At 45.1% G+C, this 16,490-nt stretch overlaps 1 protein-coding gene across 2 annotated transcripts in view; it reads right to left on the reverse strand.

The window, feature by feature from the left end:
- Nucleotides 1-7,115: 7,115 nt before the first annotated feature.
- The window catches only part of LOC137084941 (P2X purinoceptor 4a-like), a 33,225-nt gene continuing 23,850 nt past the window's right edge, over nt 7,116-16,490 (reverse strand). For both annotated transcript variants that reach the window (XM_067451507.1, XM_067451506.1), the window contains 2 exons: nt 8,827-8,913; nt 7,116-8,663 (listed from right to left, as the gene is read on the reverse strand). In XM_067451507.1, the coding sequence (XP_067307608.1) occupies nt 8,652-8,663; nt 8,827-8,913 (99 nt within the window). In that variant the 3' untranslated portion in view covers nt 7,116-8,651. The remainder of the gene's footprint in view (nt 8,664-8,826; nt 8,914-16,490) is intronic.

Genomic DNA, 16,490 nt, shown 5'->3' on the forward strand with positions numbered 1-16,490 from the left:
ACTCCTCCTTCCTTGCCTCCTCACTCCTCCATCCTCACCTCCTCACTCCTTGATCCTTGCCTCCTCCATCCTCACTCCTCCATCCTTGCCTCCTCTATCCTCACCTCCTCACTCCTCCATCCTCGCCTCCTCACTTCTCCATCCTCACTCCTCCATCCTCGCCTCCTCACTCCTCCATCCTCACTGATTGATCCTCACCTCCTCTATCCTCCCTCCTTGATCCTCACCTCCTCCATCCTCAACTCCTCACTCCTCCATCCTTGATCCTCGCCTCCATTCTCACTCCCCCCTTCTCGCCTCCTCACTCCTTGATCTTTGCCTCCTCCATCCTCACCTCCATCTTCACTCCTCCCTCCCTGCCTCCTCACTCCTTGATCCTCGCCTTCTCCATCCTCACCTCCTCACTCCTCGATCCTCACCTCCTCTATCCTTGCCTCTTCCATCCTCACCTCCTTACTCCTCCATCCTCCCTCTTCATCTTCACTCCTCCATCCTTGCCTCCTTACTCCTCACTCCTCAATCCTCACCTCCTCCATCCTCCCTCATTGCCTCCTCACTTTTTGATCCTCCATCCTTACTCCTACATCCTTGCCTCCTCACTCCTCCATCCTTGCCTCCTCCATCCTCACCTCCTCACTCATCAATCCTCGCCTCCATCCTGACTCCTCCCTTCTTACCTCGTCCATCCTTGCCTCCTCCATCCTCAGTCCAAAATCCTTGCCTCATCACTCCTCCATCCTCACCACCTCACTCCTTGATCCTCGCTTCCTTCATCCTCACCTCCTCACTCCTCAATCCCGCTTCCTCCATCCTCACCTCCTCACTCCTCAATCCTCACCTCCTCCATCCTCACCTCCTCACTCCTCCATCCTCGCCTCCTCACTCCTCTGTCCTCGCCTCCTCCATCCTCACTCCTCCATCCTCGCCTCCTGTACTCAAAGCTTAATTAATCATCATTACAGTCTTCAGTGTCACATGATCCTTCACAAATCATTCTCATATGAGGATTTGCTAGAAGCATTTATTATTATTATCAATCTGGTTTTACAGTTGTGTAAAACATTTTTTAGGATTATTTGATTATTAGAAAGCTCAAAAGAACATCATTTTTTAATAGAAAGCTTTTGTAACAGTTAAACATTTTCAGCTCGGTAAAAATGTTTTTTTTATTATTATTATTTTTGAGAAAGAGAACTTTAAAAAATACATTTAGGGGGCGTCCGGTGACATCATGTTCAGAACAACAGGTTAGAGTCGAGGCTCCATCAGAAAACAGTGACAAATTCAGATAAATAAAGCTTTCAGGGTGGAAAATAGCCAGTGAACAAGATGACTACCACATCGAAAACGAGAGGACAAGGAAAACCAGGACATTTGAAAGAAACCGACAATAAACCACCGAGCACAAATAGCGCTAGCATAGATGCAACTAGCCGCAAAGAACAGATAGCACATGAGGATGAAATGTCTTTGATACAAGAAAAGAGAAAACTTTGCGAAGAAAATAGTCAGGGACATAAACGAACAACAAAGACCCTTGAACGCTTGGAAAAGACTGTAACCGATATTAAGGAGCAGCTCACCAGCAGAGGATAGGTGAGCTGGAGAGGAGAGGGAGCGATGTGGAAGAGGCAGGGGCAAGACAGCACCGAGTGATACGGTACCTGTTTCAACGCTAAAAACAACTCACAGATGTTTGTGATGATTTACGAAACAGGCTGAGGAGAAACAACCTTTGAATATTTCAAATACCAGAGGAGATTGAACATGGGGATGCGGTTGCGTTTGTGAAAGCCCTACTTCCCAAAGTACTGACATTACCACCTAATTTGGACATTAAAATTGAAAGAGCACACCGATCACTTCAGTCCAAACCGACAGATCCAGCGGCTCCCCCTAGATCAATCATTGTGAGATTTCTCGACACAGCGGTGAAAGATATTGTTTTGCAGCAAGCATGGAGCCAAGGAAAGGTGATGTTTCAAGACAAGAGGATCTACTTCAATCAAGATTATTCTCCTGAGCTACAAAAGGCTCACGCGGTCATCCCCTTACCTCAATACCTCGACTAATGCAATGCCTAAAAGATTATGGAGACATATCTGGATACAAAATTAATCAAAATAAATCAGAGGCAATGATGATATCAGGAACATGGCCTAAAAAACGAAACGAGATGGTGTCATTTCACTGGTCTAAACAGGGATTTAGGTACTTGGGGATCACCATCACATCTGAAATTACAAGACTCTTTGAGGCAAACTATAATAAGCTAATTAATCAAATAAAGAGTGATCTAGTTTGTTAAGAAGTTCTTCCTTTAACTCTGTTTGGAAGAGTTGAGATTATGAAGATGAATCTACTCCCACGTCTCCTATTTTTATTCCAGTCGTTACCCATAAGAGTTCCAATTTCCACTTTTAATATGTTAAACAAATTAATTTCTAAATATATATGGCAACATAAAAGACCCAGAATTAAACTTAAAACACTTAATTTAGCTAAAAATAAGGGAGGCTTGGCTTTACCAAATATTAAGTTCTATTATTGAGCAGCTCAACTGGTAGCAATTGTGACTTGGAGCAGTGGAGATGAGGAAGCAAAGCGGACTCAAATAGAGCAAGGGGAAGTTAAGGGTGTACAACTGTCTGCCCTACCCTTTATGGATCCAAAACATGTCAATAAAATGAGGATTGAAAATGAGTGGATAAAACATACAATAAAGGTATGGACAGAAGTAAAGAAAATGCTTAAAGACGTTGGAACAATTTCTCGAGCTATGCCCATACTGGGTAATGTAGATTTTCCACCTTCAATGTGTGACCATGGCTTTAGGAGATGGGCAGTTAAAGGACTCCTTAATTTTAATCAGCTCTTTGAAGAAACACACTTAAAGTCTTTCACACAACTTCAGGAACAGTTTTTATTTTCCCTCAAGCGATTTTTATAGATATTTGCAAATTAGGCACTATATTACAGACCATAAGGAAAAAGAAAGAATTTGCAAAATCCCAAATGGCATAGAACAATATTTTATCACGATTACAGAAAAACGTCTTCCTGTTGGTAAACATGTTTCTAATCTCTATAAAAGGTTGCTAACAGATATGGCCGGAAACACTTACAATTAGGTCTGGGCAATATGACGAAATATATCGTCTGGACGATAGAAAATGTCTATCGTTTTATATAAGGCTCTATCGCTTACGCCACGATAAGGCGTTTACGGCAGAATTTTACGTCAAGATGCACCTCACGCCACGGCATGCCCATGCACGCTGCAATACATAAACAAACATGGAGGAAGACGGTAGTAGACGCGTTCAGACCAGGGTAATTCTCAGAGCAATTATGCCAGAGTGGTGGCATAAGCGCTCAAAACAAACTTCAGACACAGACGCTGCAATGGGCTTTTACGCGTGGCACACCATATAGCCATTTATTGAAATATTTTAATGGCAGGTGTAGGGATGGCGAAAACTAAACATTTTCTTGACCGACCACCGAGCCTCATTAGCCGGTTGAAACCGGTTAACCGATTAGTTTAAAATATGCTGCGCTATTTGAAATAACAGTCGCGAGCCGCGCTCCCTCTCTCTCTCTCTCTCTCTCTCTCTCTCTCTCTCACACACACACACACACACACACACACACAGTCCTAGCGCTGCTGCCTCCCTTCCACTCACGTCACTTTTTTAAAATCCCCCACAGCGCGAAACACGAGTCCCGCAAACACGCCGCCGAGGAGCTTGTTTGTAATCTGAGGACAATGGCTCCTTAGTTTCAAAATGGTTTGGGTACAAGGTGATCGCGTTGAAAATAAAGGCGTTTGTCCAGCGTTAGAAGCTCATTTGAAACATTGCCGCGGCTCATTTAAGAAAATGACAGCTCCGAAGAGACGTCGCGGCTTTAGTTCGAGGTAGTGCTAACAATAATAAAGAAAGACGATCAACACCCAATGTGTTACCACTGAAATGTAGATGTAATATATTTCCAAATGTAAGCCCATCTTAAGCGAAATGCATGCTTCATACTGTCGTCTGCTCTGGCTCTAACCTCGAGTGTTTACTTTTTGCAAACCTTGTGAGCGCCCAAACGCTGTGACCTCGCGCCAAATGTTTTTATTGGTTTATTAAGTACAAACAGGAGAGTTATGAAAAATTGAGTGTGAGCGATTTGTTCACTTCACACAAAAAGATTTTGGAATGAGACGGCTAACTGTAGTAGCGTTTGGTCCACTGTATAATAGCTTAATTTAGAGATCACTTTTTTTTTTTTTTAACCGACAACTTTGATCGGTTAACGTTGATACGGTCAACCATCGGTCAAACGGTCATCGGTTAACATCCCTAGGCAGGTGTTAACTTTACCAACTGTCTTGCTTTAAAAAAAGGTTCTAAATAAAATAAAAATGTAGTCCATACTACCTTTATTTGTCTTGTATATCATTTCAAACTGCATTTCCACATTGCAATTTTGTATAGACTATTCATAAACTGAATTAACAGAAAAATTGCTATATCGTTATGCATATGGTTATCGGGATATCAAATGAGCTATATCGGGATATGAAATTTTTGCCATATCGCCCAGCCCTACTTACAATATTAAAGAAAAGTGAGAAATAGAAGCGAATACAGTAATAGAGGACGAGTTATGGGATAAACTTTGTTATGGGTGCCATAAGGGAATTAACAGTCAACAATTGTAAATCATCATCACAAACATCTGTGAGTTGTTTTTCGCGTTGAAACAGGTACCGTATCATTCGGTGCTGTCTTGACCCTGCCTCTTCCACATCGCTCACTCTCCCCTCCAGCTCACCTATCCTCTGCTTAATATCACTTACAGTCTTTTCCAAGCGTTCAAGGGTCTTTGAAGATTAAAATCCGTTACTTTCATACTCCTATGGTTATTTCAAATTTTGTAAAAGATCCCTCTGCAGCTTTATGCTGGAGGCAATGTGGTAAAACAGCTGACCATACACATATATTTTGGGAGTGTCCAGTAATCCTTGAGTATTGGAAAAACATTAAAGAAGAGTTGGAGAAAATTGTAAAGGGAGAAGTTCCCTCAAGTGTAAGATTTTTCCTATTGAGTCTTATACCAGTCGATGTTTTCAATGCTGACCAAAGATATATTTTACTACGAATTGCCAAAAAAACCATCAGTGCTAATTGGAAGTCTGTAAAGTACCAACTGAAACTGAATGGAAACAGAGACTAAAACAGATTTATATGATGGAAAAAATGACTGCATCACTACAATTGAAAACTGACCTTTTTAATCAAAGATGGCACATAGTTAACAAATATTTAAAGGTGTAAATTAAAAAAAAGTTTTTTTTTTATTATTTATTTATTTTTTATAGAATTATATGGCTGTACATTACTGTATCTTGTTTGTTGAGATGTGAACATTCATATTAGGTGCAGCAATATATTTACACAGAATATTATTTAGTATTATTATTATTTTCCTCTGGATTACTCTTGTCATTTTATCACTTGTCTCAGAAATTGTTCTGTTTGTTTTAAATTGTTTTGTTTAAAAAAAAAAAAAAAATATATATATATATATATATATATATATATATATATATATATATATATATATATATATATATATATATATATATATATATATAAAACATTTATTCAGCAAACTGTTCCCTTTCAGTCGGTCACGTTCGACATACGCAGAAACTGACCGATGAATTGGGATCTGAAGAAGAAGAGCAAACTCTGCCCCGTGCAGAGGATCTCTTATCTCTGTATGGGAGCTGGACCCGGTCAGTCAGACTGTGAACCTCATATTGGAACGAGTCCGGTCAGTGTTGAACTGCTTAAATACGTTCAAGGGCAGCACAGCGGTCCTACTGAAATTTTCAGTAGGAATAGAGGTTCCTGGGGCATATGGCATCTGCAGCTGCGGTGATGCTGCTCGGATTGCTTCATGGCCAGGTCCCAAGATGGGCGTGGCAGAGCGGCAAGTGCCGGGTCTCAGTGACTCCTTACAGTCACCAAAACCTTAGCCCGTGTTTGGACCCATTGTTTCTTCGGGCCAGAATGTGTCCTTAGAACAAGTGTCCAAGCATGCTGTTGTCTTCACGGATGCCTCATCCAGCAGCTGGGGTGCCACGTATAATGGGCATGCCATTTCGGTTCTGTGTATGGGCCCCAATAGCATTGGCATATCAATTGCCTAGAGTTGTTAGCAGTTCGTCTTGCGCTGGGCCCCCTCAAAAAGTCGCTTCAGGACAAGCAGGTTCTGATATGTACGGACAGCATTGCCGCAGTTGCGTACATCAACCGCCAGGGTGGTCTATGCTCCCGTTGCATGCTGCAACTCACCTGCCATCTCCTCCTGTGGAGTCAGAAGCATCTGAGGTCGCTTTGGGCCATTCACATCCCTGGTGTGCTGAACCAGGCAGCCGACGAGCTCTCTCAAAAGACTAAAATGATTAAAACTAAATCAAAATGAGCATTGCTCTGTTTTTTTAATGGATGTCACTGGAGCAGATGCTTTTTTGGAGTTTACTCGAAAAACAAGTCACTGTTTTATAATTTGTAATTTGATTGGTTTATGAGGCACATGTGATCAGAGTTGACCGTTATGCTTTCTCCAATGGGTTGGTCTCAGTGTTGCCAGATTGGGTTGATGTTTCCAGAAAAGCTCACCAAAACCTGCCCAAAACTGTTACAGTCATTCATAAACCTTCTCACGTGGCCTCGTGGGATACTAAAGTGTCTATCGTATGTGCACTTAAGAATCTCGCCTAATCTTTTATGAGTACTGAGAATTCAGACATACTGCTCTTTTGCCATAATTTGGCATATTTGATTTGAGACACATCGAATGAAAATGGCAGTGAAGTGACAATTCTGAGACCGTTGGTCCCATGATCATAACATGATGAATATAGTACGTCTGAATTACATTCATACTACACGTATTCATATTGTTGGATCAGCTGGATCTCCACGTCAGATATATCAGATCCGTCACAGATTGAAGTAATTAATTTTGTCTGGTGTCCAAAACTAAGAGTTTGACAAAGAAATCCTGGAAACAGCAGAAGCAGGAGACAAAGTGATGATGATAAAAGAGCAGAGTTTATTGAATAATCTTAGTTGCGTATGCTTCAATGCCCAGACTTCATCTAACCAGTACAATTACAACAAGTGTTGTTATACCAAGGGAAAAACAATGGAAAATGACATTGTCCTGTGACGATAAAGGCCTTCTCTTACCTCTTACTCGAGATGACAAACAATCACACAGTCACATGATTAAACAGTAACAGCAATAAAATAAATCATATTAATGATAAATATATAAACTGACAAATGAACAACAATAAAAATCAATAAATGATGTAAATCAATTAATGATATGAATACATTTTATAAATCAAATGCAACTACATGAATGACTAATGATTATTGAATGTTAAGAAAATAAAGCAACACAAAGATGTATGTAACAGACACACAGGCTGCTATTGACATACATACATTAACCATAATATTATAAACACTTACTGGTGATCATCATAGTCAGAGAAAAAACATGATTGAGCATCTGAAGGTGTGTTGAGGATACATTACAACTGAATTGCATCATATGTGGTGTAATCGCTCAATCAGTGTTTCAACGGTGGGAAGATGTCAATAAAACAGCTGGAGAACAATGTCACGTAGCATCACATAGCTCCCTATAGTTTACAGCATTATATTTAAGAAACATTGAGTTATAATTTAATTAATTTAAGGACAGATGCCAAGGTTTAATAAAAAATAAAAATAAATGGTTCCAGCAATATTCAGTACAGCCGTTCCTCTGATGTACCGAACCGTCAGTTTTGTGTACAGTTAAACGTCTTGTGGGGACCCTTTGATGAATTTTGGACATATTTGAAATCTAAAGAATAGGTCTTTATTTTAGTGCTGAAACACACAATCGTTTTTTTTTTTTTTTTTTAAGTTTCAAAATGTTTTTTTTTTTTTTTTTTTTGTGGAATTTCCCATTTACAAACAGATAGTTCCCACCAAAATTAAAATTCTGTCATTATCAATTCCTATTCATGTTGATCAAAATGCGTTTTAGGTGGCACCGTGTAAGAAAAGTCATCAACATCTCTTCTGCTTGAGGAAATGGATAGGCATCACACCCTCACAGCCTCTTTTGACTCCGTTTCATCCTTTTTGGGTTCCTTACTTTATTCTTGCGTGTATCCTGATCTGTTTTTCTGATAAAAATCCAGATTTTACAACTTGAACTTTCCTTTCCTCGTCCATAATGTCAGAACATGTCAAATATGTAAGTGAGGTAGGAGGACAGAAGGGTGGTGTGTGTGTGCTGTAGACAGCATCCACTTTCATTGTGCAGAAAAGAACAAAAAGCAGTTCATTCAGCTAGAGACGTCCTTTTTCTTTCTGCAGAACTAAACAAATTGTAACGTTTCTACAGAAAAAGGGGTGGGTATGTGATCTCAGAATTTATTTTTTTAGCTGAACTCTTCCTTTAAGAATGGGGCTGAGAAATAAATGAAAATGTGACTCTTGATTAACACAAGTCTAGAATCAATTACAGGTGCTTTAACAGGGTCTGTGCTGAGGACCTCAAGAGTCTTCCATTGCAGTATGTGCTTAATTGGATATCTAAATGTAACAAAGAACTCGTTAGTTCCTGAACAACAAATAACTAATGCAAAGCATTAAAGGTACTTTCTTTTAATACCAAGTAATAGAAAATCAACTAGAATAATTTATTTGAATTAATTCATTCTTTATTTGTAAATTGAGTGAGAAATAAAATACTCACAAGTTCATGTTCATCGAGATATTTAAATTTCTTCTCTTTGTAAGATTTCATTAAACACTGAGCACGCCAATCACAGAAATAATCCACCTTCAGTGGCCCACATAAATGAATTAAAGAACAGCGTTAGTTATTTAAAGGACTGTATACACCGATCAGGCATAATATTATAAACACTTACAGGTGAATTGAATAACATGGATTATTAGAAGTGTAACTGTACATGTATTTCCACCGAATCGTTTCTGTACAGGACTTCCGGTACGGTGCACGTTTGTACCAAATGGTTCTGAATGCAATCCCTAACAGGTAACAGTCGACTTGTTTTACCCACAGAATAACTTTATTCCAAGTTCCCACACGTACATATTAAAGGGTTACTTCAGCGATTAGCATATGAATGTAATGGTTGGTTGATGCAGCAGAGGAGATCTAAGACTTCCTAACAAAAGGGCTTTATTCAATAGAGACTCAAAACGGAACATCAAACACCACTAACAACTTCAGACCGGACAAGGAAGGAATGAACACGAGGGAACTAAGGCCTAGTCCACACGCACACAGGTATTTTTATTACCTGAGTTTTTCCTCCTCCGTTTTAAAAAACAATCACATCACACAAGCACAGTTTAAAAAAAAATCTGTCCACATGAGAACGCAAAACTATGCTATGATTGGCTGCCTGATTTCCACATGGGTCCCATTCACGGCACCGATGCACATTGCACTGACTGAGGGATGCCATGGGCTCAAGTGAAACCCTTCTACAAGTTCCTTTACTTTGGACTCAGTCACAGATAACTGTATTCACAGGTGCAGGGCCGAAGTGGACTGTAATAGCTTCACACGCTTGCTTTACTATTTTGTATTATTGCATTCTGGCGCCTTTGTTCTGCAATGCAATGAAATAACTGAACATGTATCTAGGCTATACATGTGATAAGCACTGTTAGTGGAGTCCACTGCATAGACTCGACTCACGTAAATCAAAAGGAGATAATGTGGAAAATCTGACATCAAACAACAGGGAGAACCGCACGCACTTCAATTTAAAAAGCCAAAATCTCCGGTTTCACCATCTACACGACAACGCTGTAACCGGAGTTTCTAAAAATCTTCACCCTAGCCGGAGTTTTCAAAAAAGTCTGGTTTTGCGTATGGACAAACAGCAAAACCATGTAGCAAAAGCTGCGGTTTTGAAAATACCTGTGTTTGTGTGGACAGGGCCTAGATATACACACACTGAAGACTAGACTAACGAGGGAAACAGGTGACACAGATAACAAGACACAGCTGACAGAACGTTTCGGTTACGTATGTAACCCTCGTTCCCTGAGGAGGGAACGGAGACGTAACGTCAGTGACTGATGAATGGGGGTTTCGCTTAGAAGCCTATCATCTCCGAGACTAGAAAGCGCCTAATGGCAGTGCCAATGCCATGGGCATGCGAGATTTGCATGTGTAACTCTGCCTACCCACGTGGGTATATAAGGAAGTAGCTGGCATAATCGCATTATGTTTTACCTGCTGAGGAGCCAAGTTGAACTCCGTTCCAGCGGTACAGCGGATGTGGCAACGGGACGTTACGTCTCCGTTCCCTCCTCAGGGAACAAGGGTTACATATGTAACCGAGATGTTCCCTTTCGTTCAGTCACTCCGACGTAACGTCAGTGACTGACTAATGGGGGTCCCAATGAAATAACGCCACTCGGCTGTCTTCCAGTGCCCTGCGCAAGCGTGAGAGCCCTGATGAAAGTAGGACGGTCAAAGGCCTCTACTTAACGCAGGAATACCAAGGTACACTGGGAGGCATATTCCAGGAGGAGATATGCGCCAAGATGCCTACCCGTAGGGAGGACTTAAGAATACACGTATGACCCTAGGGCTGAATACGGAAGATCACTGGGGTACCAGCCGCAGGTGGATTTTTAACCCCAGGGGGTGGCAAGGTTGCCAAGGGAATACACCCACTCAGGGAGGCTTACGGTGGAAATACACATGTGGGGGTCGCCGGAGGGGAACCATGTACATGGGGCACCTGGCCGGACACGAGTGTCTGGGCTAAGGGCAGACTTACTGGCATCGGTGTCATCAGTGCTGGAGGAGCTCAGGGCTCTCGGGGAGCTCACCTGAGAAGAATATCGCACGTATCCAGTCCGTGGAGTGGAATGGCGAGCAAGCGAAGACACCTGAGCCAATCCATTACCGGCCACTTGTAGAGGCGAGTACATAGTCGGATACAGGCTCCACTCGGAGGTTATAAAACCTGGCGAATGTGTTTGGTGTCGCCCAGCCTGCAGCTCTGCAGATGTCTGTCAGCGGAGCGCCATGTGCTAAAGCCCAAGAGGAGGGCACACTCCGAGTGGAGTGGGCCCTGACCCCAACGGGACATGGACGTCCCTGCTGCTGGTAAGCCAAAAGAATGGTGTCCACTATCCAGTGAGACAGCCTTTGCTTTGGGAGAGCCTTCCCTTTCAGCTTCCCACCATAACAGTCAAAGTGCTGGTCTGAGGTCCTGAAACACTGCGTCCTGTCTACGTAAGCGCGAAGGGCGCGTACTGGACAGAGAAATGCCAAGGCTGGGTCTGCCTCCTCCAAAGGCAGCGCTTGCAGGTTCACCACCTAGTCTCTGAACGGAGTGATGGGAACCTTGGGCACATATCCAGGCCGGGGTCTCAGGATCACGTGAGAGTCAGCCGGCCTGAATTCCAGGCACGCTTCGTAAACCGGAAATGCCTGCAGGTCCCCTACTCTCTTGATGGAGGCCAATGCGGTCAGGAGCGCTGTCTTCATAGACAAGAACTTAACATCTACTGACCGCAAAGGCTCAAATGGGGCCCTCTGCAGAGCACTTAGAACTACTGAGAGGTCCCAAGAGGGTACGAGAGGAGCACGAGGAGGATGTAGTCTTGCGCACCCCTCAGGAACCTGATGACCAGGTCGTGTTTACTTACCGTTTTACCGTCCAAGAGGTCATGGTAAGCGGCGATAACGGCCACATAAACCTTCAGGGTGGATGGAGACAGCCTTCGATCCAACCCTTCTTGGAGGAAAGAGAGCACAGACCCAATCGGGCATTTCCAGGGGTCTTCTTGGCGAGAAGAGCACCAATTGACGAAGAGGTTCCACTTCAACGCATAGGCCTGTCTCGTGGACTCGGCCCGAGCGGAAGTGATGGTAGCCACCACCGTAGGTGGTAGGGTACTCAAACCTGCCACGTCCCGTCCAGGAGCCACACGTGGAGGTTCCAAAGATCGGGACGTGGGTGCCACAGGGTGCCCCGTCTCTGAGAGAGGAGATCCTGTCTCAGAGGAATCGGCCAGGGAGGGGCTGTCCCAAGGAGTACTAGTTCTGGGAACCAGGTCCGGCCGTGCCAGTACGGGGCAACCAAAATGACCTGCTCCTTGTCCTCCCTGACCTTGCACAAAACACGTGCAAGAAGGCTCACTGGGGGAAACGCATACTTGCGTAGGCCCTGCGGCCAGCTGTGCGCCAGTGCATCCGTGCCGAGCGTGCCTTGGTCAGGGAAAAATACAGGCTGCAATGGGACGAGTTGTGAGAGGCAACAGGTCTACCTGTGCGTCCTCGAACTGATCCCAGATCAGCTGGACCGACTGGGGATGGAGTCTCCACTCCCCAGGGATTGGCTGAATCTGTGAGAGCTCGTCGGCTGCACGGTTCAGGATCCCGGGGATATGGACAGCACGAAGGGACCTCAGGCGCTTCTGACTCCATAAAACGAGATGGCGGGCGAGTTGGGTCATGTGGCGGGAGCGTAGACCGCCCTGGTGGTTGATGTACGCTACTACAGCCGTGCTGTCCGACCTGACTAGAATGTGTTGACCCTTCAGCAACGCTAGGAAGCGGTGCAGGGCGAACCGTACTGCCAGCAACTCGAGGCAATTGATATGCAGGCGGCGCTGGCTCTCTGACCAGGAGCTGGCGGCTGCATGTCCATTGCACATGGCACCCCAACCCGTGGTGGACGCATCTGTCGAAACAACAACATGCCTGGAAACTTGTTCTAAGGGCACACCTGCCCGTAGAAAGCTGAGGTTCGACCACTGGGTGAGTGTCTGTCTGCAGGCCCGAAGGTCCAGGATCGGCTGTAACCCACCGGAATTCTTCAGTACAATGAAGTAGGGGCTGTAGAAGCCGGACTTCATCTCGGCTGGAGGGACGAGCTCGACCGCGCCCTTCGCCAGTAGGGTCGCGATCTCTGCACGCATGAAAGGGGCATTGGACCCCACCATGGTGTACCGGACACCCCGGAAGCGGGGAGGAGCTCCCGCGAACTGAATTGCATAGCCGAGCCGGATGGTCCGCACGACCCAGTGGGACAGACCTGGCAGCTGTAGCCACGCTCCCAGGTGGCCCGGTGTCGGGGCGGCGGTAACAACTGCGCCCTGACAGAGGAGACCAGGGAAGGACTCGCGTTCCACTGGGGTCTGCTCTGAGAGGGGGCTGGCGACAGAGAGGGACGAGAGCGGCATGGCCCGGGGGCGGCGCGCACTGCCGTCACCGGTCTCTGGGTGCTCAGGGATGGGTTAATCAGTTCTTTCTTACAAAGGGTGCTGCTGACCCGTGGGCCAGCAGCTGGACAAAGGATTCTCCCCCGGCCCTCCACTGGGGGAAGGGGCGGACCTGCCACCGTCCCATGAAAGAACTACCCATCCCAGAGCTGTCTGCGTCCGGAGCGCCGCTGCTGCGGGGCTGGCGCGGACTGGGACGGCTTCCTGCAGCGCGCTAGGCGAGGAGGCTGAGGCAACTGTGCCAGCGGCGCTTAGGTGCAGCAGCGGGCCACCGGGGCAGATGGCCTCAGTCTGCCTCTGGGGACGGCCAAGAACTGTTGGGCGCAGTCCCTGATCGTGCTGCCAATAAGGCCGGCCTGGGATATGGGCGAGCTGAGGAGGCGGGCTCACTCAGCCTTCCCACATCGACCAAGGATAGCCTCACCGCATCAAGTCAAAGCACTCAGTGGACACCGTAGTGCGCAACACAGCACCTGACTGAGGGGGAGGGACCCCAGTGTACCCTTAGGCCGCGACCCCTCGAGAGCAGAGAAGGCGAAGGAGGCCACCGAACGGTCGCGGGAAGACCCGAAGATCTCCCGGACCACGTGCACTCCTCATGCATCTCGGGAGCGAAATGGCATTGGGGGCGGGACCCACAGCTGTCGGGTGCCACCTCCAAAAACCAATCGCCCAACCGCGAGCACTCGTGACAGGGTGGAGAGTCACACCAGCCCGAGGCTCTCGGCTGCCCGAGATAACATGGCTGTCAACTCTAGGTCAGATTCTACAGTGCTACCACACCCGGAGGCGGAGCACAGCCGAATCTTCATCCCCAAATGACTCTAGCCCACCTTGAGATGCGGCAATCGACCTCTCGCCACTATCTGGAGTATGAACGAAACGAACGGGGCATCAGCAGATGGTCCCGCTGCTTCAGTCCAACACTCACTGGAAGCGATGTGCAAGAGGGCGGGAGTGGCCCGAGGAATGATCGTCGGGGTTCTTTATACCAGAGCACCGCCCTCAGGTCACCCTGGCCACCATCCAAAGTACCACCACTCTCGGAGATGGTAGATCGGGGTGTGGCAGAGGGGAATCTTTCTCTTAACAGAGATCATTCAGTCTCGACCACAACATCGCTATGGTCATGTTCCCGCAGAGGGAACACAGCACATCCACAAACACTGTCCGAACATGCTGCCCAAACACGTCGAGCAGTGAATGCGTCCCAAAGACAGCAACAGATATCGACCGCACCCGGAAGTGCGCGGGCAAACCGTCTTGAAAAAGACGTGCCACACGCAAGCTCTTTTTGTGAGAGGAAGCTCTGCAGAGTGCCGAAGCGCCCAGGGAAAACACACACAGCTGTTGCAGATCACTGCACAGATCAGCAGGCAGGCAATGTGAGATCGCTGGAACGCGCCGTTACACCAACACCCTGGAGAACCGCTCGTCTCGAAGACTGAAGAGAGGACTTCAGAATTCAGGCTTGCCGGAGTGAAGAGATGCTCTTGGCTCCGAAGCAGAAACATAATGCGATTATGCCAGCTACTTCCTTATATACCCACGTGGGTAGGCGGAGTTACACATGCAAATCTCGCATGCCCATGGCATTGGCACTGCCATTGGACGCTTTCTAGTCTCGGAGATGATAGGCTTCTAAGCGAAACCCCCATTCGTCAGTCACTGACGTTACGTCGGAGTGACTGAACGAAAGGGAACTAAACTAACGACAGGACCGAAAAGTGGCGGGAAACTAAGAACAAAGGAACATGTGATCAAACTCAAAACCGGAAATACATTAAAAACATGACAACAGAAACACAGATATGTAACAATGGCTTTGTATCAGTAGAAACCCTGGAGTATATTTTCGAATGATCATGGAGGGAGCTATTTCCACATGTTTTCAACCCATAAAGTCAGTTTTTTAACTTCTCAAATTAATTCCTATGAAAGTTAATCTTCCAAAGGCGTGAACTGAGAACGTTTACCTCAGCTCTCATCACGAGAGCTCATTCATCACGATGAATGTAATCTGATTCCGGCTGCATTTGTGCTGTGACAATCCCTCAACGGCTTAATCACATTATATTGAACAAACACATTCAGTTTTTAATAGTAGTGTCTGTTCTCTAACTGAACTGATTTTATGAAAATATACGTTAAATACATTTTCTGTCTTTTCTTAGTCTAGAAAGCACCAAATTCAAAAATAATTTCATATTTCTATTACATTAATGACCCAGTTTAAATACAGATTCATCTTCCCAGCGCTGAAGTACCCCTTTAAGTATTCTGTCCATTTTATCATGAAATTAAAAAAATAAATGCCATTTTGACGGTCTTTAATGTGGCGTGACTGATCACTGTATAGTTGGGTGAACACGATCATCATAGTCAGAGAATAAACATGAATGAGCATCTGAAGGTGTGTTGAGGATGCATTGCAACTGAAACACATCATATGTTGTGTAACTGCTCAATCAGTGTTTCAATGATGGAAAGACGTCAATAAAACAGCTGGAGAACAATGAGCATCACATTTACCTCAGGAGTCCTTCAGTGTCCACAGCTGAGAGTTCACTAGACAAATCAACTCTTTCACTGAATATATGACCTATATTAGCCCATATATTCATTATAGTAGCCCATATATGACCTACACTCACCTAAAGGATTATTAGGAACACCTGTTCAATTTCTCATTAATGCAATTATCTAATCAACCAATCACATGTCAGTTGCTTCAATGCATTTAGGGGTGTGGTCCTGGTCAAGACAATCTCCTGAACTCCAAACTGAATGTCAGAATGGGAAAGAAAGGTGATTTAAGCAGTTTTGAGCGTGGCATGGTTGTTGGTGCCAGACGGGCCGATCTGAGTATTTCATAATCTGCTCAGTTACTGGGATTTTCACACACAATCATTTTTCTGGTTTACAAAAAATGTTGTGAAAAGGGAAGAACATCCAGTATGCGGCAATACTGTGAGCAAAAATGCCTTGTTGATGCTCGAGGTCAGAGGAGAATGGGCCGACAGATTCAAGCTGATAGAAGAGCAACTTTGACTGAAATAACCACTCGTTACAACCAAGGTATGCAGCAAAGCATTTGTGAAGCCACAACACACACAACCTTGAGACGGATGGGCT

Source organism: Pseudorasbora parva, chromosome 8 (assembly GCF_024679245.1).
Source record: "Pseudorasbora parva isolate DD20220531a chromosome 8, ASM2467924v1, whole genome shotgun sequence".
Lineage (NCBI taxonomy): Eukaryota > Metazoa > Chordata > Actinopteri > Cypriniformes > Gobionidae > Pseudorasbora > Pseudorasbora parva.